The sequence below is a fragment of the Labeo rohita genome, chromosome 5 (assembly GCF_022985175.1).
Source record: "Labeo rohita strain BAU-BD-2019 chromosome 5, IGBB_LRoh.1.0, whole genome shotgun sequence".
Lineage (NCBI taxonomy): Eukaryota > Metazoa > Chordata > Actinopteri > Cypriniformes > Cyprinidae > Labeo > Labeo rohita.
Window position 1 is genome coordinate 4,379,951 of NC_066873.1, and position 26,318 is coordinate 4,406,268.

At 37.3% G+C, this 26,318-nt stretch overlaps 2 protein-coding genes across 2 annotated transcripts in view; one reads left to right on the forward strand and one right to left on the reverse strand.

The window, feature by feature from the left end:
- Window positions 1–26,318, reverse strand: part of LOC127165710 (astrotactin-2-like) — a 565,932-nt gene that overhangs the window by 76,583 nt on the left and 463,031 nt on the right. Inside the window, 2 exon segments of the mRNA XM_051110581.1 lie at window positions 22,829–23,008; window positions 25,491–25,595. Coding sequence (XP_050966538.1) covers window positions 22,829–23,008; window positions 25,491–25,595 — 285 coding nt within the window.
- trim32 (tripartite motif containing 32) lies at window positions 6,288–12,399 on the forward strand. The gene is made up of 2 exons (XM_051110582.1): window positions 6,288–6,365; window positions 7,710–12,399. The coding sequence occupies exon 2, from the start codon at window positions 7,715–7,717 to the stop codon at window positions 9,698–9,700; it is 1,986 nt and encodes a 661-aa protein (XP_050966539.1). The 5' UTR covers window positions 6,288–6,365; window positions 7,710–7,714; the 3' UTR covers window positions 9,701–12,399.

Genomic DNA, 26,318 nt, shown 5'->3' on the forward strand with positions numbered 1-26,318 from the left:
CTTGGCGCTGTGCATTATGGCCAAACATCTCCACTTTGGTCTTGTCTGTTCAAAGGACGTTATTCTAGAAGACTTGTGTTTTGTTCAGATGCAACTTTGCAGACCTAAACTGTGCTGCAATTTTTTTTTTTTTTTTTTTTTTTTTTTTTTTTAGATAGAAGAGGCTTTCTTCTGCTAAGCCTTCCAAACATGCCATTTTTGTCCCATATTTTTCTAATGGTATTGTCATGAACTTCATTTATCATTTAACATTTTAACTAAGGCCTGTAGAGTTTGAGGTGTAGTTCTTGGGTTGTCTGCCATTTCTCTGAGCTTTACATGGTCTGATCTTGGGGTGAATCTTCTGGGACGTCCACTCCTGGAAGGAGAGGTGTCTGTTTTAAATGTCTTCCACTTGTGAATAAAATGGCCTTACTACTCTTCTCAGATTGATGGCAGCAACAATTGCTTCTCTAAGATGTTTGCTGATGTCTTACCTCCTTGGCATTGTGTTAACACACACGTGAAGGTTCCAGACCAGCAAACTGCCGAAGCCTTATGCGTTTATAGACGCACTCAGACTTGCTGATGATCAGTTAATTAAAGGTATTTGATTAGCAGTGCTTGACTGTTATTTACCATCTTAATTCCAATGTTAACAGTAAGGGTGTCCTAACTTTGTCACACATGGCTTTTCCATTTTGGCTTTATTTTTGTTCAGTAAATAATGACACGGTGCAATTTGTCATGTGTTGTTCATCTGAGGTTTTATTTTCGAAATTTTAAGACCAGCCAAGGTCTTTTTTTTTTAATGATGTCCTGATACGGAAAACCATGAATATATATATATCAGCATATATAGCATATATATCAGACTATATATATATATATATCAGCATGAAAGACCCACGACTGGCAGACCAACGTGCTACTTCTTTTCTCTCCAATACGGTAGGAAGGTAAATGAATTGAAATGTGGAGGATGTTAACTGTGACAATATGATTGGCACACCAGTTTACAGTGACAGAGTGCGTGTATCGATGCGAAAGAGCGTCCGTTAAAGACGTGTGATGTGATAGTACGTCCCAAAGCTTGCGTACTCTTCTACTACACACTCAAAAGTGTGTAATTTTTCTTTAGCAAAAGAGTGCATGCATTAAGGGTGTAGTATAAGTAGGAACACTGGGCCGCAGAACCACAGACCCTCTCATCTCCCTATAGTAAGACAATCTCTGGTACAACCTCACGAACAGGGACATTCTGATGGACAGATTTCTACCCAGAACTTTATTTAGATCCTGGTTCCTGCGGTGGAAACACACCGAGTACCCCCAAAGTCCCTAGTTCCAAGTTCCTGTGGTGTATATATTGAAATCTTTTTTTTTTTTTCATTTAATTGCAACTAACATGCAATTAAGTGTCTGAAAACATTACATTCAGTTTGAAGCACGCTAAAGGGTACGTCTTTTTCACAATGGTTGGCTTCGTGTGGTTGCACATGTCAGACATCATGAAGGAAATAGTTTGAGAAGGCGATGAATTGTGTCTGCTACGAATAAACACGGGTTGATTTTCATGTCGGTTTGCAGTGTTCGTGCACAGAACCCTTGGCAGACACAAAACAATGCGATTACGTGAGGAAGGATATTAATTGAGTGCTGAGACGTCCATGTGATGGCTAAACAGATGTGCCACTCTGAACAATAACGTCTGTTTCCCTGCGCTCCGCAGCCGATTTCCCTGAATATTCCCGTCCACTGCGTCTGGCGATCGCATGAGTCATTATGCTGGATTTTAGCATGACAGGCAAACACTTTGAGGAGGAGGGCGAGGAGGCATAGCGGGAGAGCAAACAGTCCGAAGCCGTTGTGTCTGCAACAACACAGAGATGTGCCAACCCGAGCCCGTCAGCGTTTGTGCTGTTCTCACCGCACATAAAGGACACGGCGAAAGAGAAAATGACACGGCTACAGTAATTGCTAACAGCCTACAGTGTGCTTTTTAAATGATTCATTTCCTGCAATGCGCTTAATCATATTGAGATGAAGCAGCGCCTTTCGAAGTGCTTCTCCAGCAGGCAAAGGGAAAACATCTGGCTGTACAAATTCTCGTCATGTGTGTTCACCCTCTTTGCTGGTGTGAGTTTAACCATTGTTGTTGTTTTTTTTTTAACCGATGCCATCTGTTTTTTCTTCACAAAAAGAGACAGCCAGACATGACTGGGTACATAAATAATTTATTGACAGAATGAACTGCATATCCCATGATGCGTATAGAGAAAGATGTAATGGAATGTTAACATATTTGTTGATTATCATAATTAGTAAAGTAAGTAAGCAATTTTTTTATTTATTTATTTTTTTTTAAGAGCACATTTAAATTCAGCCTACATGACCAAGTGCTGTACATAGATAATAATTACTGTCTTGAGTCTAGATTTAAAAACAGAAATAGGAGCACTTTTAATGTCAGCTGGCAACTGATTCCATAACCGTGGAGCAACAACTGCAAAGGCTCCGTCACCTTTAAATTTAAGTCGTGACCGTGGGACATATAAAAGAGCTTTAGCAGATCTGAAGGACTGAAAAGCTGAATTAAAATAAATAAATAAATAAATATAATAAGATCAGAAATGTAAGATAGGGCTTTTACATCAAGTGCTTTAAAGACAATCAACTAAATTGTGAATTGAATTCTTTTTTAGATAACTTCCAAAATGCAGTTTAAATGCAGCTTCAAACAATCCCAAATGTGGTTGTAAACGATCCCAGGCGAGGAAGAAGGGTCTTATCTAGCGAAACGATCGGTTATTTTCATAAAAACAATACAATTCATATACTTTTTAATGTCAAACGCTCGTCTTGTCTCACTCTGCCTGGACTGTTTTTGTTCCGGTTCGTGACAGTTAGGGTATGTTGAAAAATTCCCATCTCATGTTCTCCCTCAACTTCAAAATCATCCTATATCACTGTTTTACCTTTTTTGTTAAGGGTGTTTGATCTCCTTTGCATGTTCACTTTGCAAAGACTGGGTCGGTACTTCTGCAGCGATGTAGGATGATTTTGAAATTATTTTTGAAGTTGAGGAGTTTTTCGACATACCCTAACTGTCTTGAGCCAGAATACACAGAGTTCATGGAGAGCAAGACAAGACGAGTGATTTTAAAGGAACGTATAGCTGAGAATCATCAGCATAGAAATGAAAACAAATTTTATATTTTCTAATTATATTATCAAGTGGAAGTATGTACAGATTAAAAAGCAATGGCCCCAAAATGGACCCGAGGAACCCCACAAGGGAGAGACAGTTTCACTTTTTAATGGTGAAACTGCTCATTGTTCTTGTCAAATGATGTTTATTTTGGCCATGAACTTTAAGCACTGTCTAACTAACTGAAAAGTCTAAGTGAACACTGGCATTGCACCTTAGTGTAAATGAATGAATGAATACAAATAAACAAGTGTGTGTTTACCTGAGTCTTTTTTCCCCTTCCCCAATGATGTCTAAATGCAATGTGTTTTTTTATGTCTACTAACTTTTCCTTTCAACATTCTTACATTTTCTGATGATTCATTCCTGATTTCCCCCTCCACTAATTAACTAATCAGTTGAATGAATGATTCAGTGACTCACTGAAGACAGTGAGTCACTGGTGTAACGATGTAATTGCAGAAAAATCCTTACCACAAATGCATGGAAATATATATATATATATATACATATATATATATATATATATATATATATATATATCACAACCCACACCACATATTGCAAAACTCTTATTTCCAACTGACATTAATTCACATAATGAATTTTATTTAGCACAGAACAACTAAGAAGGAGCTTGTGAGGGTATGCAGAATGCATCACACTGAGTAATTCATTTTGAAAGTGGATGGTCTTTTCCCACTGTTTCTGTATTCATGGTACTCCATCTGGTGGATAAATGGGAGTTTACTTCTACAGTTTGGTCTCAATAAAGTTCACAGATGCTATATCATCCCTTAACAATTATCAGAGCTCATGTAGACCTGTTTTGGGAAGTTTATTGTTAATGGACAATTTGGGCCATTCTACAGAATTCTGCTAGAATAAGTCAGAGTTGGAAACGTCTTGAAAAAAGAAAAAGAAAAAAGAAAAAAAAAAAGAATATTGTATGTGTGCAAATTGTATAACATTCAAGGTACATTTTTTTTTTTACTAATGGTGCAGTTTTGTCCTCTCCTGTCACTACCAAAACCCAGTAATAATAATTTAATTAGAAGGGGATATATTGACCTATTAAGACTTTGCTTACATCTAGATTATATATATATATATATATATATATATATATATATATATATATATATATATATATATATATATATATATATATACTTGTTTGCTATTTTATATATATATTTTTTTTAAATTCAGAGGTAAATCCATAACAATTAATTTTTTAACAATATTTGAAGTGTAATTTATGAGATTTGTTGTATTTTGAATCCAATTTTTCTTTGTAAAAGGCAAAAAGTTGATCATACTGATTTCAAAGTTAAGGATTCATTAGTTTGAATATACATCGAACCAAAACTGATAATTCAGTATACTTTTTGACAAAACATCCCATGTTTTGGTAGTGACAGCACATTTTCAGTAGTTACAGTAATGCTTTGGTAGCGACCACATCACATTACAAAATTTGAACTCACATACTAAAACACTACTAAAGCATACTGAAATACAAAATAAAATAAAATAAAAAGTGTGCTTTTTATTTGCAGAAAAAAAAGGTGTTCGGTAGGGATGTTCCTTAAAGTTACACACAGATTTTTCACACTTTTGAATGCAATTACCTCAAAATGATGGGGCCTATCTACTCACACCTTGTAGCTATGAGAAAGGGGGACACAGGAATATTTCCTGATCATAAATTTATGGGTTTAGTTCAAATCAGTCTTGGCCAACAGACTAAAACATACACTGTTTCGGTAGTGCCATGGAAAACACAGGACACTTTTTTTTTTTTTTAATACATAAAGTTTCATAATTTAGAAAGAATATATATTTAGAAAAAAAAATACTTTTAATAACAACAATGGAAAAAAAAAAAAAAAAAATATATATATATATATATATATATATATATATATATATATATATATATAGATTTCAATATAATTTTCATAAGTTGAAATGTAGGGGTTCCATATAGTATAGTATATAGTAATGGTCCATATAGTAAATGAATGGTATTTACAAATTATTTGCCAACCTGCTGTGTACTGTCACTTTGTCAAGTATGGAGACATGCTAATAAAACATATAGGCTATGAATTGCAAAAATTAAGAGATTAATGTGATGAGGCAAATTGATATTTATATAAACTGAGAATACAGCTGAAGAATGGGCCTATAGTCTAATTATCTGTATTATGATATTGATAAGTTATCAATCATATTATATAATAATTAAATTAATGACTATAACATGCACACAGTTGGCTACTACCTGATTGTTTTAATATTCAGACTAACCTGTTTTCATTTCATCCTTTCTTTCATTTTGAAACGACAGGACCAGGTTTGAAAACTGAAATCATTACTTGATAAGATGCATATTATCCGTCACCATGCATAATATCATTAATTTAATGTAAGTAATAATATAGTCATCACTCTTTAGTACTGAATCGGTGCTATCCGATGTTATGCAAGTTTAATAGAGGGATACTTTCAGACAGAGATCTGCTTCCATCTAGCGGTAAACTGTTATGCTGCAGTTACTTTTTTATATTGAAATAATAAACGTGATTCTAAAAGTAGTTATTTTCTGTTCTTTGTAATAAAGCCAATTTTAAATATTTTATGACTTAAAAAAATAAATAAAAAATGATCATATTAGGTCTTTTCTTTCACAAAATCATTGTTATTATGCCTGAATGATGTAATATAATGTAATAGAATATAATATAATATGACATATTATGCAAAGTCTCAGTCTCTCTTTCTGCATTCTGGCAACAATGAACCATTTTTCTGATTACGTTTTCAATTTGTAACACTTCGGTCTTTATGTTCCCGGGGGTTCTCGTGGGTTTCGGATCCACCCATGTGTTTCCAGCAGCACCAGCAGCCTGAGTTCTCAACATGTGCCTCTGAAACAGCTTTGCGCATCACGCATGACAACAGCAGCCGCTCATCTGATTCGTTCCTGCGCACATCAATGAACTGACACGGAACGCGACCGCTTCCGCCGCAACCAACGAGTCTCACCGGGGGCGGGATTTACACAACGAATCAGCCTCCGTTATGACGTCACCTCCGCAGTGTCGCGCGCACCCGCTGACATGAGAGAGCCTCGTCACATCAAGCAAAAGCTACTGTTGAACTGAAGGTAGGAAATCATGTAACAACCAATAATGAAACATGCATTAATGTTTTCAGCATGCACTTACGACCGTGCTTTCATTTCCAATGTCGTGCACGCATTACGTAAGAATGACGAGACTCAGATCGCAGTGTTTTGAAGCTTTGGGCCTGTAAATCAGTTGATTATATATATAACTACATATAATCAGACTGTATATAATGAGCTGCATTAATGGGACTTTAGATAATGCATGCATTAAACTGATACAAGAACTGACAATGCGTGATCCAGAAACATGATGGTGATTTTGTAGTTAGCCATCTGGCTACCAAAACAAACACAAGAAGCTGCATTTTTTTTTTAAAGTTCATAAATGCCATAGCGTTTGGAAATTGTTGCCTTTTTGTGAGGATGAATGTATAATCAGCAGGTGAAAGTGAATCAGTAGGTGTGGTAGGACAGCCAGTAAATACAGAAATCAGCATCAATGCATGTCATCAGACTGCTTTTATAATGACGTGACATTTTCCCATGGTTTCTTTGAGGTAAACTTCCCATCCATTGTTTTGGACTGTACTGACGTCTATGTAATAAATAATGCACTTTTATTTTGTAATTTTGCTTAAGTGATGTGTTAGGATAATTTTATTTAATGGAATTTGAGTGCATAAATCGTATTTGGCTTAATTAATTTCTATCATACATTAATATTACACTGACCTCTCGCCAGTGTCTCTATATAAATGTAAGTATTGGCCATATAAAAAATAAATAAATAAATACATATATTAATAGTAATAATAATAAAGTAAAAATAAAATAACAAACCAACCAATAAATAAATAAAACACACTGGTCATCCACTAATTAGGGCTGATTCAGGGGAAGAAAAAAAAAAAAAAAAATCACATTGTGCTTTCTCAAATGTTGTGATAAAGATTTGAACTTCAAACTAGAAAGTGATCCCCTTTAATCCATTCGATGATCCATTGTACTTGGAAATAATACAGTGGACTCAGTCCTTTGTTTTTGTTACACTATCAAGAATATGTTGTTATTTTTCTTCTTTTTCTTATAAATATGTCCTAATTTATTCACTTTTACCTTGTATCTCCATTAAAAAAATATGCCCATCATCATAAATCAAGTGAATGCTTTTAACCTTTGTCCACAAAAATGTTTGATTTTTTGTGAATGGGACAATAAAGTGGACAAAGGGTGCTTAGCATTTTTGATGAATGTTATAAGCAAACTACAAACTAGGCCATATCAGTTTCGAACAATAACAAATGTTTTTTTAGCTTGTTTACTATATCCTAATGTAATACACATCAAACACACAGACATGACTTGTCTCATCCTCTGTAGGCACCATGGCCACACCAACATCTCTAGATCCAGATTTGGTTCGGGAGGTGCTGGAATGCCCCATTTGCCTGGAGACCTACAACCAGGATCAGCTTCGACCCAAACTGCTACAGTGCGGTCACTCCGTATGTCGCCAGTGCCTTGAGAAACTCCTCGCCAGCACAATAAATGGTGTGCGCTGCCCCTTCTGCAGCAAGGTGTCTCGTATGAGCAGCATTTCCCAGCTGGCTGACAATCTCACCGTGCTGAAGATCATTGACTGTGCGAGTTCATGTGGCTCTACCATGGGTCTCATGTGCAAGTCTTGTAAAAACCGCCTGCCCCGGCAGTACTGCAGTGATTGCAGCATCGTGTTGTGTGATAATTGTAAAAACGAGGGCCATCAGCGCCAGGGCCACGTCGTACAGGCCATTCGCGTGGCTGCCGAACAACGGCGGAAGGACATCAGTGGGAAGCTTTCTAACTTGCGGGAGGCAATGGGAAATATTCAGAAGAAGAAGGCAGCTATCGACAATGTGACAAAATCACTTAGACTGAAGTACAAGGCTGTACAGCAGGAGTACGCCAAGGCTGAGTTGCGTCTCCAAGAGGAACTTGGCCGCTCGCGCCGTGCCTTTGCCTCCTCCTTGGCCGAAATAGAGAAACTCAACGCCCAGATTCTGGAGGAGCAGACGTACCTGCTCAATATCGCTGAAGTGCAGGTGGTGTCTAGATGTGACTACCTAACCATGAGGATCAAGCAGACGGATATTGCTTTACTGGAGGAGGGGAGCAACAATGAAGAAGAAGAGTTGGAATTAAAAACGAATTTACCCGTCATTCTGAAACTACAAGACCCTGAATTTGTTAAAACGGACTGCTCGAAATCCTTGGACGTGGGGCAGCTGACCACAAAACCCTGCACTGTCAATGCCGAGGAGGAAGACGGACTTGATTTCGCCACTTCCGCTGCCGCCCCTTTGGACATTTACCGTGATATTGACATGGAAACGGCCGTCGAAGAGGCCGTTTGCGCTTCTCCCGGTAGCTTCAAGTCCAAGTCTGTCGACGGAGGGGGGCCTTCTCCAGGAGCTTCTGGTGGCCAACTCTGTCAGTTTGTGAAAAAGATGGGTTGCAAGGGCAATCTGCCGGGCATGTTCAACCTGCCAGTAAGCATTTGCGTCACGCCGCAGGGCGAGGTGCTCGTGGCCGACCGAGGGAACTACCGCATCCAGATCTTCAACCGCAAGGGCTTCCAAAGGGAGATTCGGCGCAACCCGAGCAGCATCGACAACTTCGTCTTGAGCTTCCTAGGTGCCGACCTGCCCAACCTCATCCCGCTCTCCATTGCGATCACTGCTCAGGGCCTCATTGGTGTCACCGATAACTACGACAACTCTGTGAAGGTTTACACCACCGATGGCCACTGCATCGCCTGTCACAAGAACCAGCTCATCAAGCCATGGGGAATCGCGGCCATGCCTTCGGGCCAGTTCGTTGTGTCAGATGTGGAGGGGGGAAAGCTTTGGTGCCTGGCCGTGGATCGTAACGTAGGGGTTGTGAATTACAACCGCTTATGTTCGGCCGTCAGGCCCAAATTTGTAACTTGCGACTCCTCAGGTACAGTCTACTTCACACAGGGCTTGGGTCTAAACATCGAGAACAGACACAACGAACACCACCTCGAGGGGGGTTTCTCAGTCGGCTCGGTGGGAATGGATGGCCAGCTGGGAAAGCAACTTAGCCACTTCTTCTCGGAGACCGAGGACTTCCGATGCATCACCGGCATGTGCGTGGACTCTAACGGGGACTTGATCGTGACGGACAGCGGCCGTAAGGAGATACTACAGTTCCCTAAAGAAGGTGGCTATAATATTCTTATTCAGGAGGGGCTAACGTGCCCTGTAGGTGTGGCTGTTACCCAGAAGGGACAACTGCTCGTCTTAGATTGCTGGGACCACTGTGTGAAGGTCTACACTTACTTGCAAAGGAGACGTTCCTCTACATGTTAAGACTGCTGTGTGGACAATTTATAAGACTCGTCACTTTAATTCAATGGCTTCATTACAAATGCGTTTGCTTCTCAGTGATTTCTGACCTGTGGCTTGCAGTGGCCGGGATCAGGCAGCTAAGCCGCAAGCATTCACCACTGCCATGGAGCAACTGGATGATGGCTTATGTTTATTATTATGGACGATTTGGGCAAATGGATTTCGAAATATAGCACAACTGATGGCAATAACTGACAATGTTGTTCTTTATGTGTGCAAGTCAGTTCTCATATGTTATTTATGGGTTTCACGTGCTGCTGTACAGGCATTAAGAAGGTGTTTTGAGTTACTGAAAAGGTCTTTTTATAGTTGCTATAAATTATATTAAAGGAATATTTCTGTTTTAATACAAGTGAGGCTTAATCTAAAGCATTTGTGTCATGGTGTTGACAGTCACAAAAAAAAAAAGAAAAGGCAAAAATAAAAGTTATTGTGAGACAGGTACTATGTAGATGGGGTCAGTTTAGGAGGACTTAAAAGCAGAAATGTGAAGCTTATACTTTTATAAAATCACTATATTTATTTTGTTATTGTGGCAACAAAATAACATTGGATATAACTTTACATAGATAAACACTACATTCTTGATAACACTTTTTTTTTTTTTTTACATCTTAATTTACTTCTTAAACTGTGAGTTTTAAAATTTACAGATTGGCCCAGTCCACCTCCATTGTAAATGCTTCGCTGTAACAATTTTTTGCCTTTTTTAAAGTAATTATGTTGTTTTTTTTGTTTTTTTGTTGTTTTTTTGGAAATGATCAACATAATGTCACAAGTGTTGGCTGAGCTCAATCTGTATTGAACCCATAATATTCCTTGAATGGGAAGGATTGATGTGGAAAACAGTGCTGACTCAAAACACTTCTGTGAGTGTCATGTTCATGTGTAATTGTTGTGATGACTTCCCATAATGCCCTCACTATTAAAGTGCCCCCTTCATACCTGAAATCTGTGTCAGTAAAGGACTTTCTGATTTATGTAATAGTATGAATCTTCTACATATTAAAGTACAGTTACACTAAAGAATAAGTTTGAAAAAATGTCATTGTTACTACAAAGATAAAAAGATAATTATCTCAATCAACTTGTCTGTTCCTGTTAATCATGTACTGTGAATTGATTTGTAGTGTACTCCAGTTTGTGATAGCATTACTCTGCAGGAACCAAAGGCATGTTAAATTCAGGAGATATTTACTAGCCTATCATCAGAGTAACTGCAATAGTTTAACTGAAGCAGGGAAATGACTCAGCAATTTACACACTATATTAAATCATACATGATATTATGTTTTGCATTGAAGTGTCCTTGTATCTAAGAGGTGGATCTTAAAACTCCTGCTTGAAAGCTTTAGAAAGTGCTGAATTCTCTGTCTTATAATCCTGATTTTCACATGGGTCTGTCAGTTCAAATGTGTTCTGGAGCAGATTAAGGCTATATAAAATATTTTAAAAAAATCAATTAGAACAGAAACCTGTGACCACAGTTCATAACACAACTCAAATACGCATTGCATTCTGCAGTTGCAAAGAATATTATAGTGGATGTTAGTGCAAACGTATCCTTTTATATTTTATAGGTACTCAACTACTGTCACTATCAAGTCATAACATATCCAGTTAAATGGCACAGACATTTAAAGCCAACTAACGTCACCCTCTTGAGCACTGAGGTTTGTTACTGCCAAACAACGCAAGATTGATCACAAGTTGGTAGTGTGCTGCTAGCCATGCAATTGCATCTGTGAAACATATTTTTCTGGCCTTATGTTTTTTGTTTTTTGTTTTTTAAAGCATTTGTACATAACCAAGATATGCAGACAACCTGCATTGGCCTTATAACAAATGCACTCTCCCTGCACAAGAGATCCAGAGATACTAGTAATGTGCGCTGTCAAGCTATTAGAAAAGAATGGAACATGATTTTCATTGAGTTGCCCAGCCATGTTATAAGACCACTTTAATGTATGCCTTTACAGAACGACACTGCAGGCAGAATTAAAATAAATCAGTTTAAAATAAATCCATCTTGCTTTGACCTTTAAGAAAAATACTTAAATCACACAAATTCTGTTGAAATGCAAGAGTAAAGACACAATGGAAATGAAAATAATATAACAAACACCTTTTATTCACCTCCTTCTGCCAATTTGTTTATCTTGTTTGGCTTGGTTAGGGATTGTGCTCATCCTTTTAATGGCTCTCACTTAATGTGTCACATATGTAATATAATTTATACAAAGTATTTCTTTTTTTCCCCTACATTTTTTCCAGTATATATTGCCATCACCTTACTCTGTCTAGTCATTGACAAATTGATTTCTAATTAGTCTCAGGTATCAATACATGTACCTTTTCCAGTAAACACAGGAGTATGCAGTCATCTCAAATAGCTCGAGATATGCTAACCAAATCTGTGTGATTGAAAAATAGTTAGAGGAATTACTGCTATTAAAAGATCTGGTAAGCATAATCTTGGATGTATAAAGCAACATGAAGAATGAGACCCAGGTCTTTTGTTACTTATTTTTACTTCTAGCAACGCACAAAGCTCCATCCACAATGCAAGATCTACTTTTGTCCTTCTGTAAACACTGAAGAATTGAATTGAAGTCCATCATGAGTGATTTTTTTTTTTTTTTTTTTTTTTTTTTTTTAAATAATGTGATATCACTTGTTCATGACTTGTTGCACAAGTCACTTTTTAACATTACCCTTCATGCTTTAGGTCAAAGAGCCTAAACAATGAGTATTTTCTCACACCGTTGTGCTTTTGTCAGGGTTCAATGGCAGGAGATTCTGAATTGACATATTACTTTCATAAGATCTAAACATAATCATGTTCAAGCATTGATGTTGGTGTCAGTGAAATGAGTCTCACATTTGTGTTTGTATTGTTCATGACCAATTGTGTGCAATAAAATCAACATCTGAGATTGTCTGGTCTTTCATGACTCCACCATCTTTATTCACTTCAGCTTATCATTTTCCTTATTGGAATTGTATTGAAGATCTTTGCCTTAGTGTTACTGAAAACAAACAAACAATCAAATATCCATCTATCTATCCATCTATCTAATCTATCTATCTATCTACTGTTGGACACTTTCAGTCATGTTTAAAAGTAAATTCAGGACTGTGCACACATTTATAGTCTAGTCAACCAGATTAAAAAAAAGTTTGAGAATTCCAATATTATTTAATCAATATGTAACCACAGCCTTAATTCAGTGCATCTAATCCCTGTCTTAAAACGGGGTTTGCAGTTACATTAGTTTTTTAAAAATACAATAATGTGTCATAAAGTTTATATCAGCTCATGTCTTTGTGAATGTATCGTTCATAACTGATCTCATAGTGATGTCCTGACAAAACTCAACCTTGAAGGGAAATATACTAGCTTTGTTTGATGTGTATGTCACAGTGTTGTAGTAGTCTAGGGTTGTTTAGGGTTATGGAAGCCATGTGACCAGCCCAAAGGAATAGTTTCCAGGAGAATTAACATCCACCCACATGAAAATAGTCCTACTGGAACATTTGCTTGTGAATGTACAGTTGTGTGCAGTGTGTTAGATCATGTCATGTGGTTTCAGAAGACCATGAACATAGTGGACATTTCAAATAGACTGTTTTTGTTGACTGCTTTTGTTGTACTTTGTGACAGTCAGATATCCAAAAAGTTGTTTTTAGCCATCTTCTTTGTTCCATTAAAGAAAGAAATGATATGGGTCTGTGACACCAAAATATATTTGATCTGAAACATTGTCTTGTGTCGGGAACTGTATGAGATATAATAGAACTATATGGTGAAATGTTGGCACACTCATTGCATATGGTCTGAATTAGGGATGCAGATAGATTAAAATTCTGGCAGACACCCATGGACTATTATTACAACTTGTACTATGCATAATATTTTGTCTAAAACTCAAAACTAAATCATTTTAAATGCTAAGTGAATTAGTATAGTATAGTAATTAGTAATAGTAAAAAGTATATTCATTTTGAGATTTGCTAAATTTATTTAACATCCATCAGTTTACCAAATCACGTATTAACTGTAGGATTGCAGAGTCAGCTATATTCAACTTTGTTATTATATTAGTAATGTAAAATGCAATATGAATGTAAAATAGGGACAATGAGCATGCAGAAATAAAACTACAACAGTACGAATGCCTACTAGAGGCCATCTATTAGTTGAGGCGTGATAGTGTTTTTGGGGGGAAAATCTTGTTGAAACACTTCTTTGAATGAAGTTTTGTTTTAACAATGATTTCTCAAATGCCTTTTTGGATGATCCACTGAAATCATTATTATATGAGCTTGTAATTGCGAATCAGGCTAAGGAGAGTTTTGAACACTGATTTTTATGTACTTTTTATGTTCAATAATTGATTTTCTAATGTTTAACCAAAAATCTTCAACTTTAAATGGTTGATATTAGCATATATTTTCAGCAATAAGGTGGAAACTTGTCAGAGGCCGGTTCTTTTTACTACACACGCACACACAACTAGCCACAGCCCACATGCAATGCAATACTTTGTCATCTTACAGAAACCGCTGTGTACAAAGTTCTTAAAAGGGCTCACAGGCTTTTTTTTTTTTTTTTTAATTTTATTTAATCTTCCATGTTTCCATGTTGGACAAAGCCAGAAATAGAACAGGGCATCTATGTACTTTTGCCAGCATAAACATCGCCTTTGAATGTCATTATAATGGATTCTATTTAGCTTGCCCTTGAGCAGTGATATGTGGATTTTGCCCTTGTGATGTCACAACACCCACAACATCCAAATGAGATTGCAGGATGTTTTAAGGCCTAGTCCACACGTACATGGGTATTTTTATGAGTTTTTCGTCCTCCTTTTAAAAAAAGAAATCTCATCCACATGAAAATGCAAAAACACGCTATGAAGTGGTATTAAAGGAGTCCACTTCCAGAACAAAACCTGACAGATAATATACTCCCCCCTTGTCATCCAAGATGTTCATGTCTTTCTTTCTTCAGCCATAAAGAAATTATGTTTTTTTGAGGGAAACATTTCAGGATTTTTCTCTTCATATAATGGACTGATATGGTGCCCCGATTTTGAACTTCCAAAATGCAGTTTAAATGCGGCTTCAAACGATCCCAATTGTGGTTGTAAACGATCCCAGCCAAGGAAGAAGGGTCTTATCTAGCAAAACGATTGGTTATCTTCATAAAAATAATACAATTTATATACTTTTTAGCGTCAAATGCTCGTCTTGTCTCACTCTGCCCGAATTGTTTTTGTTCCGGTTCATGACAGTTAGTGTATGTCGAAAAACTCCCATCTCATGTTCTCCCTTAAATTCAAAATCGTCTTATATCGCTGTTTTACCTTTTTTGTTGAGGGTGTTTGATGATCTTTGCATGTTCACATTGCATGTTCACTTTGCAAAGACTGGGTCGGTGCTTCTGCAGTGATGCAGGATGATTTTGAAATGATTTTTGAAGTTGAGGGAGAAAATACCCTTTTATATTTTACGTTTTTCAACATACCCTAACTGTCTTGAACCATAATACACAGAGTTCAGAGAGAGCAAGACAAGATGAGCATTTGAGATTAAGAAGTATTTAAGTTGTATTTTTTTTTTTTTTTTAATGAACATAACTGATCATTTTGCTAGATAAGACCCTTCTTTCTCAGCTGAGATCGTTTACAACCGCATTTGGGATCATTTGAACTGCATTTTGGAAGTTTAAAATCGGGGCACCATACCAGTCCATTATATGAAGGAAAATCCTGAAATGTTGAACTCAAAAAACACTTCTCCTTTAAGAGCACGGCAAACCAACAGGTGACGATATAAACCTAACCGTAAAGCCATGTTTCAGAAGCCTGAAAAAAAGCATGCACTTTGACGTCACAAGCCAAAATCTCTGGTTTCACCGGCTATATGAAAACACTTTCCAAAAATCTTCACGCTGGCAAGAGTTTTCAAAAAGGTTTAGCGTGGACAAATGGCCAAACCGCATAGAAAAGCTGTGGTTTTTTAAAAATACCTGTATTCTTGTGGACAGGGCCTTAGTGGTACAAATACCTCTTATAATGTCAAAAGAGCAAGCAAATTGTCTATCCTTTAGACCATAGTCTCTAGTTTAGGAGGGCCAGTGTCCTACAAAGTGTAGCTCCAACCAGCTCCAAAACACCTGCCTGGAAGTTTCTAGTAATCCCTGAAGACCTTGACCTTGGTTTGGGTGTGTTTAATTAGAATTGGATCTAAACTCAGACAGTGGCCCTCCAGAAACTGATTTGACAACAGTGCTTTAGGCCAGGGCTCTCCAAGTCCAGTCCTGCAAACTTTAGTTCCAACCCCACTCAAATACCTTAGAACAAGCTAATCACTTCAACAAGCTAATAGAGGGTATGCATTGACGTTACTTTCCCGCCGGGACACGCCCCCTCAGCTGGACTGAGTGGCAAAAGAGCCTTCAGCGTGAATGGATTTAATAATCAGTTTAAACTAAAGTTTGCTGAACTTGATATAATGTTCCTAACAACTTATCAAATGTCCAGTGGTCAATGCATATTGATGCAGCCAGGAATCGTGTTTTCTAACACTTATGTGTGTCTGATTTTGACGCCGGGGAAAATAAATACAGCAAATTTGCCTGTGAACTCAATTTGTAAATACAAAATAGGTTGGTCTAAACCCCAGTGATCACTTTTATCAATGTTATATATTTCATCATATCGTCCAGCTGAAAAATGTATAAAGTTTTTGTCAGTGTTTATTTAAAAACATCCAGTTATGCAGAATTTAAGATGGTAAATATTTAGCTGATGATCTGTCAATACGATATACTACAATACAATATATAGGATATGATTTTACTGCACAATTCAACATATGAACATGAAATAATAACTGCAAATCCGTGTTTCGCTGCCTGGACACCATTGTCATTTGTTTCTTTGAATTGCAGTGATTAATTTGCTTCTCTTTTCAGTAGCTTTCAGCAGTCTGTAAAAATATACCTCAGGTTTCTTGTAAAATATCTTTGTACAGTCAATCGCAAAACTCGTTCTGGTATTAGAGGTGTTTTGTGTGTTCTGTCGCAGCATTCACGTTGAAACCAATGCTACCACTCAGGCTTTTGGCCAATCAGTGGGCGGAGCCGCAGCCACTCCAGCTGACGGTGACGTCACATGCATGCCCTCTGTTCTCTTCTTGCAAAACAGGTGTTTAATTAGGGTTGGAACTAAAGTCTGCAAGACACTGGCACTCCATGACTGGAGTTGAAGAGCCCAGTGGTGTCAATAACCGGCTCCTGGAGGACCAACATCTTGCAGAGCTTAACTCCAACCTGCTCCAATGCACCTGCCCCTTACCACTGTACATTTTGGGATTTCTTCCTCATTTGTCGCACCCAGTTAAAGTCTTACAGTTTCTACCAATGGGCTGATGATTTGAACCAGGTGCTTTAGAAGAGGGAGACATCCAAAATATAAAGTGGTGGATGGTCCTCAGTACACATTTGAAAGCACAGTTCTACAATAGATTGCTCCAGCTGATCTTAATCACATGCCTTAATGCTGGCAACATGACATTCAATCAGGCTTGGGTGATCCCAACAACTCTACAGCAGTTGAAAACCTCCCTTTATACCTGTCTTTCACATAACAACCTACCTGATAACAACAAATCCGGCTTTCAAAAGCGGACATTCCTTAGAGAATACCGTCTGTTACTGAAAACCTCTAACTGGGAAGAGCAAATTCCAAATTGTTTGTCCTCACTAGACCTGTCTTCAACAAGATTATTCACCAGGTCCTCCTGTCTACCTTTCCCAGGCATGACAAAAATTACACTTCAGTGGTTCCATGTGAATGCCTCACAGGCAGATCTGTCGAGTTTTCCTGGAGAGGTGTCCAAGTCAAATTAGCGAAGGACTAGGGAGTCTTACTTCAATGCTTGGTCCCCTGTTAAGTACACAGCCTCACTGGGCCCAATCATAAAGACACACAGCCTTCCCTGCCACAGCAACATCAATGATACACAGCTATAATAGTCTTGGCCTGGGTTAAAGAATGTTTCATTTAAAGAGTCAAGTGTCTCTGGATGGCAGGTTCTTCCATTTTGGAAAACCTGCAATCCTTCTTGTGCCACATGCAGTATACAGACGTGAGGGGCAGCAGTACAGGCTAACAAGATATACAGGCTTCTTATCTTACAGACCACCTTGGGTATAAGTCAAGTGCTCCTAGCCCCCACTAAGAAATGTGTAAAGTACTGGTTATCTCATATCCTTCACATAAAATGCCAAACCTCTGTAAATTTAAAATATGGGATGCCATGACTTAATACAGCCTGAGAGCCTGCTACAGTGGTCAGTCTGGGAGTCTGATTTGGCTTCACTTTCTCTATCATTTGGGACAAGACCCTTAAGCATCTCATCATCAAATATGACAGACCTACCCCCATCTCTACAACATTTATACACCCATTCTAAAAAAAAAAAATAATAATAATAATGAAGAAAAAGTCTAGTTTTGCATCTAACTCTTCACAACACTTGAATATTGAATATTAATATCACAACACTTGCGATATTAAGACTAAACTTTTTAAGCCAGGCATACACTGTGCAATTTTCAATAAAAAAAATGTAAATAAAAAAATATATTTTAAATATAAAAAAAAAAACAACAACAACAACAACAACAACTGACTCTATAAGTAAATCGCATAAGCTGTCAAGCCAAAGCTCACCATTTATGCGCTCACACTATTTGGTCAGATCACTGAGCTGCGACTTGACTGCTGTCTCAATATTGCATTTATAGTATGCAACAGTTTGACGGCACGAGTGTGTAAATAAACAAAATAATGTCTTTAAAGACTCTCTTTTGTGCAGAACTACTTCCTTCCACCACAGATTCAAATCAAAGTTTGACAGTTGAACAGTTGCGCTCAAGCCTCCGTTAATAATTCCAAAACGTCACTTTATAACTAGTAACGAATGTTGAGATGCTTCACTAAAAGCTTATTGTATTACTGCATTAAAACCTCACTGTATCATGTATAAGTATTATGAGAGAGAGAGAGATGGACTGAGCGAGTGTGATTAACGTACCTGTATCTGAGCATTCATTATTCATATTCACAATGAAAGCGTTATGTTTGTGGTAGAGGACAGCGGGGACGAAAGTAATGCGGGACGAAAGTAACAAAGGTATTTTCTCAGAGCCCGGACTATATTTGCTTTCCAAGCTATGACAGCATATTCAGCAAGCAACCCTTGATGGAGCTGAGAAATATCACATGATTTCGTCATTGCTTCCCACTGTTAGGTCCGGAAAGCAGTTTTCGAATACAATAATTATGGAAGTGGTCATTTTTTTTTTTTTCAAATTAGTTGTGTTGTTTCTTGTTTCATGTGTCACAGTAATGATCAATCTACATGTTATTTAGTGCTGCAATACATCCTGAAGTTTGGCTTTTCAGAGTTTTTCAGTATAAAAGTACATCGGATTTAAAAATGTCAGGAGTTCCTGTCGGGGCGAAAGTAACACTTGTTACTTTTGACCCCCTACAGTGACAACAAGTGTTTCTTTTGTCCCACAGCATGCTAATTTGGTGACTTTCTGTGTCTTGCATCATTTATTAAAACATTTATTAGAAATGTTTATGTTGTATTATACCAAAAGAATATGCCAAGAGTGAGGGTCAGAAAGACAAACAGAGGTCTGATTCAGCCACATGTTCATGAGAGGGCATTTCTGGACATAAGCCTATCTGTCAGGAATATCAGTCTCAGGGCTGTTGCCCTAAAATTTAGGTTTTAGCCATACCTTAGCTTTCCTACCTCCACCTATGAATTTGCAGTGTTTCCAGATGTTTTTATGCACATTTTGAATTTATGCATACAAACAACTGGATGGAAACATGAATATGCCTACTGTTACATTATGTTGAGAATTTATATTATGCTAATTTAATTTAATTTTCAGATTGTTCATTCTGTTAAAAAAAAAAAAAAAAATATATATATATATATATATATATATATATATAAGTTGAATAAATAAATAATTTAAACAATTCAAGTTTGTGCACTCAAACTTAAATTTAAAAGGAAAATGTAATCATGTAATCAAGACTTTATTTGATCACCAAACGGGCAAAAGTATACTGCTGTCCTTTCTCCACTAATGCAGCACCTAGTCAACAAATTCATCGCTTAGTAATGACATGAAAACATGCACTACAGTATACTGTACACACCGTTTCGTTGTCGACGTTTTAAATCCACTTTTGAAGTGTCCCGCTCTGTGCAGATTTCCGCCACTAGAGGCCGCTGTCATGCTGTACAACAAAGACTACAGGGACTTTGCTGTATAATGACGACCTTCTCAGCCGCTCCAGCAACGGACCCAACCCAGAAAAAAAAAAAAAAAACTATCGGCATGGATTTTTGCCAATAACCGATAATTCCGCCAATCAACTATCGGTGCAGATTAATCTGCAAAACCGATACAACGGTCGACCTCTAATAAAAACAGTCTCTTGTCGCCATCTAAAGGCAGAACAATGTAACTAAAATCACCATCATACGCACAGTTTCTCAACACTAAACACTATTATTAAATATTATTTGTATAAAATATTATTTATTGACTAATAATATTTAATACACAACAACAAAAACAGCCATCAATTCAGTCAAAAGCAAAGGTGTTCTGATATACAATATTGAATTTACATATACATGTGATTTTGCCAAAACTATCTTCTCTGGAACAAATAATAGATTAATAAGACCAAAGACTGCCCATTATTTACCCCAAAGCGAATTATATCTCATGTTTAACCACTATAGAGACATTAGAGCCAGCGGTACATTCCAGAAAATCTGGCCGTGTTGAGGCTTCTCTCAGCGGCTTTATAAGTGCAGAGCTCACACGTCTGAAAACATAGATGCAAATTTTCAAATACACGTTATCTTTATTAACAAACTGCATACGTGAACTATAAACAAGTACATTCTCGGCTGAAAACTACATTCCGTGACAAAAACAGTAATATTTATTAAATTATACTGGATTTGGGCGTCCTTCATGACACCCGCTGTAAGTAGTACCGCAAGCGGAGTGATACAATTGCAAATGGTGACACGGCTGTTGGTGTTCTGTTGGACTCTAATATCACACTCTTGTCAGCCAATCAGATTTGAGGACCAGAAAGATCTGTTGTATAAAAATAAATTAATAAACAACATAGTAGTAACATTCAGAGCTTTTGAAATGTAATTCAAACAAATGCTGTACAACATTCCAAATGTGGAATACAATTCTAACACTAAAACCTACAGTAGTATAAAATAAATATGTAGCCATTTGGAGCAACAATGTGTGTCTTAAAATGTCTCATGGTTGGTTTCATTATCAGTATCATACTCTAAAATGCGTGCTGTATGTAATGTGTTGGAGTTGTTGAAATCATTCTTTAGGATATGTATCAGGAGATCAAGCTCACCGAGAAAAATCACACACCTTTTTGACAGCTTTTTGCTTTCAGGAATAAAACTGCTCTGCGCACCTATCAGCATAAGTGTGCTAAAGAGAAAACATAACCTATTCTTATACCACACTCCTGATGTTAAACTAAGGTCTATGCATGAGTCTTACAGAAGCATTAAAACAAATCCTTCAGTCCTCCAGAGTCACGTGGCATACTACCTGAGGGAAGTCCATGTATCACTGACACTGCAACCTTTTAAACCTTTTTCAATATGCTGATTAAGACTAAATCTTGGCAATGTGTTGCTCACCATCCATAGCAATATCTCTAAACACCTTTCTCTTTTATTACATCTCTTGCAACCAGGGTTGTGCAAAAGATTTTCGTAGTTTTTTTCACAGTAGTAAGACAATAATTGAAAATACAGTTTTGTTCAAAAACTGTTTTTTACCCATTTTTCAGGAGTATTATCCCTGGTGAAAAAACCAGCATATGCTGGTAGGTATGTTTTGATGCTGGAATGCTGGTTAAAACATACCTACAAGCATATGCTGTTTTTTTCACCAGGGATGTCAATTGACATTCATCAAAAGATTATCAGACTATGAAGAGAAACGGGGCTGGTAAAATATGTGTATGCAGTGTTGTTTTCCTCCACAAGTTTGAAAGATTTGGGTTTCGATTTTGCTGCTTTGCAGTACAAATTTAAAATTCCTAAAACACTGGCGTGTTGATTGTTGCAGTGTTTCCCAGCCCTGTTCTTGGAGGTACACCCAACAGAACACATTTTTCAGTCTCTTCCCAATCAGATATGGGAGATATCCAAAATGTGTGCAGTTGATGTGCCCCTGGATTAATGAATCCGTTCATATGCATAGATGTATTATGGAAAAAGGGGTCAGTGCCCCTGCCTGTGTGTAGAACTCTGTTTAACATCTAGAAAATACCTACTGTATTTCAACGCAGGAATCAAAGAAAAATGTCAGGCCAATTTATTTTAGGCACATTTACCAATGATTGCAGAGGTAGCTAATTCTGCTCCTGAAGGGCAACCCTCCTGCAGCGATCAGCTTCAACTCTAATCAAACACACCTAAAGCAGCTAATCAGGGTTCAGAATTACTTGAAAATAACACACAAGTGTGTTGGAGCAGTTTGGAACTGAAGTCTGCAAGAAGATAAATTAGAGGTTCCCAATCACATTACCGGACCCCCTAAGCTAATCAAGGTCTTCGGGTCTACTTGAAAGTAACAAGCAGGTGAGTTTAAGCAAGTTTGGAGCTAAACTAAGAACCCCCGCTGTGGGTCTTCTGAATTTGTATTTGTTGGGTGTTAACTCAGAGGTCATCCATACTTTATGAACATACCTTGTTATGAGTTATACCTTGCTATACCTTGATATGAGTGCACTCAAATCATTCACATGTCCGGAACCCATTGGTGTACTATCTGATGTTCAGCACAGAGCACTTCACAGCAGGAACTTCAATGCACAAACCACATGGAATGAAATGGTTTAGCTTTATTTGTCTTTCTATCGTCTGTGACAATTCCCATTTTTCCCTTCTCCTCGACCCCTTTACCTCTGTCTTACCTTTCTGGTACTGGAGCCAGAGCTGTTGCTGGGACTTCTTGCTGGGAAAGTAGATGTTGCAGGTGAGCTCAGAACCATACAGCGCCTCTGAGATGTAATGACTGCCGTACTGCTGAATAAACGCAAGCAACTCATCCCGTGTGCTGTCTGCCGTCAGGGATTTCAGCACCTTTGAGAAATCTGACCAAAGCACCACCACACATACAGAAACAATTAATTTCTTATATTGAGAAAATCTGTGATTTATGATTGTCATATATTTCTTGCTTGTCACCAGGCCTTTTAAGAGGCCAGCGAAACTTGCTTTATTACGCCTACAGTTCCAGTACTCTGACAGTGATATAGTGCCTTCTCCCTTTTTCAGTGGCCTTGTTCCAGAAGTGTTTTTCCCATTCATTTTCAATGAGAAGCTATTCACCTTATTTTTAATATAAAAGCGGGCACGGCCATTTTTAACCTGAATGTGCAAGGCTTTCAGTGTCAGCCGCTTCCAGCTATTTTAGCTGTACAAAAACAGGCCATTACACTGCTTGATGTTACAGACCGCTTTTTGCTATCACATTATTTTAATTTATCAGCATAATCATGCACACGTTTGTAGCACAAACTTGTAGTTAACTTAATGTTATTTACTTATAGTGAATACTGAAACTAAAATCTCACACATTCGCGCAAAAATAAATATTAGGTCTTTGTTTACTCTCCCCATGTTGTTCCAAACCCGTGTGACTGATTTTCTTCTGTGGACCACAAAAGATATTTTAAAATGGTCCCTTTTTGTCCATTCTTTGTCCCAAGGACTTTTAAAATATGCTTAATAGTGCCTTATCGGTTAGTTCACCTTTCCTAAAGTGTATACTTTCTTTAGCTGCTTTGAATGAAAGGAATTTTGCTTTTCATCAGGCCAGTATGAGAATTAATAAGTTCCATTTTCATGCAATTACAATTTCTTTCTGTATGACATGTATAACCAAAAAAATTTGGGAAAGCCTTCAGAATTTTCCATATTTCTGCATAAATATAACACAAAACATCATCAGATTTTTACACAAGTCCTTAAAGTTGACAAAGAGAATCCAATCAAACAAACAAGACAAAAATATATACTTTGTCATTTAGTTACTGAGAAAAATGATCCAGTGTTAAATATATGTGAGGTGCAAAAGTATGTGAATCTTTGCTTTCAGTATTTGTTGTCACCCCTTTTTGAAGCAATAACTGCAGGTAATGTTTTTTGTAACTGCTGATCAGTCCTGCACAACAACTTGTAGGAATTTTAGCCCATTCTTTAGTACAGAAACACTTGAACCCTGTGATGTTGGTGGGTTTCCTCCTAAGAACTGCTTGCTTCAGGTCCTTCCACAACATTTTAATTGGATTAAGGCCTGGACTTTGAGTCGACCGTTCCGAAACATTACCTTTGTTCTTGTTTAACCATTTTTTGGTAGAATGACTTGTGCGCTTGGGGTTGTTGTCTTGCTGCATGACCCACTTTCTCTTTAGATTTTAGTTCATGGACAGATGTCCTGAAATTTTCCTTTAGAATTTGCTGGTACAATTCAGAATATATTATTTAGGCCTATGTTTCACAGACGGGATAAGGTTCTTCTTATGTTTGGAGAAAGAAAAACACTGCATTCCAGCATAACACTTTATTTAAACCAAACGTTATATTTTGGTCTCATCCGTCCACAAACATTTCTCCAATAGCCTTCTGACTTGTCCACATGATCTTTATCAAACTGCATACAGGCAGCAGTGTTTTTTTGGAGAGTTGTGGCTTTCTCCTTGCAACCCTGCCATGCACACCATGGTTGTTCATTGTTCTCCTGATGATCGACTCATGAACTTCAACATTACCCAATGTGAGAAAGGCCTTTAGTTGCTTAGAAGTTAGCCTGGGGTTCTTTGTAACCTCGGAAACTATTATACATCTTGCTTTGGAGTGATCTTTGTTGGTCAACCTTTTCTGGGGAGGGTAACTGTGGTCTAGATTTTCCTCCATTTGTACACAATCGGTCTGACTGTGGATTTGTGAAGTCCAAACTCTTTAGAGATGGTTTTGTAACCTTTTCCAGTCTGATGAGCAACAACAACTATTTTTTCTGAGGTCCTCCAAGATCTGCTTTGTTTGTGCCATGATTCACTTTCACAAACATGATCAGACTTTAATAGATCCCTGTTCTTTAAAAAAAAAACAGGGCATAAACTGACACCTAATTGTCATCCTATTGACTGAAAACACTTCTGAACAGATAGACTAATTTCACCTTCAAATTAACTGCTAATCCTAGAGATTCACATACTTTTGCAACTCACAAATATTTAAGGCTGGATAATCATAATTCATAATAAATAAATGACAAAGTATATATTTCCATCTCATTTGTTTAATTGGGATCTTTTTTGGGCCAATTTTCAAAACTTCTGATGTACTTTTTGGTCATATTTATGCAGAAATATAGAAAATTCTAAAGGGTTCACAAACTTTCAAGAAGCACTGTGTGAGTTTGGAACAACATGAGCTTGAATACAAATGTTTCATTTTTGGGTGAATTAACCCTTTTAATGTTTTTTTTTTTTTTTTATAATGTCCTTGAAAACACAGACACATGAAGGAGTAGTATTCATGGGTTTGTTGTATGTGTGTTTCTCATGGTACCTGAGGACAGGGTGATGGCACTGAGCTTCACTCTATACAGGTTACTCCGCACTCTCCACTGTTGCATCATGGGGTATCCTGTGGCTTCACTGAACTGAGCGTCTCCTGTAACACAGACACACATTAATGCCCCACTTCTGCAACTTTATTAATAGCTATATTTCAGACATTAACAGATTCCCTTGAGACACAAGGAGCCTTTACTCAAGGAGGTGCTTACTGGCCTGAAAAACGGAATACTCCACTGAGCCCCTTCTGAAGTGGGAAAAAAAGTGTGCTTATCTGCATTGGATGTTCACCTGTAGTGTACTTCAAATCTTAAAATAATATTCACAGAGTATGTTTCATAATTGTTTCTTAACACTTAAATACACTTAAAATGTGCACTTTATTAAAATGTCAAATTACAAGTTGTACTATGAAGTACATTTAAAATCATGTTTTAATCATTTTTGTTGTGTTTTAAAGTACACACATTCTGATGTGTTGACTAACACAGGGGTTTTCAAACCTGTCCTGGAGGCCCCCCTGCCCTGCACATGTTGCATGTCTCCCTCATCTAACACACCTGATTCAAACCATCAGCTCATTAGTAGAGACTGCAAGACCTGATTTGGGTGTGTCTAATAAGGGAGACATACAAAACGTGCAGGGCAACCACTGGACTAATACAATAGAGTTATAAAATTACATATAGTTGTCCTACTTAAGTGGGTCAAGAACAACAACAAATTGCATTTAAAATAATTTTGAACTATAATTAATTTCTCATCTAATTGTAATTAATATGCAATTAAGTGTTTTTAGTTCGCACTTAAGTATATTCTT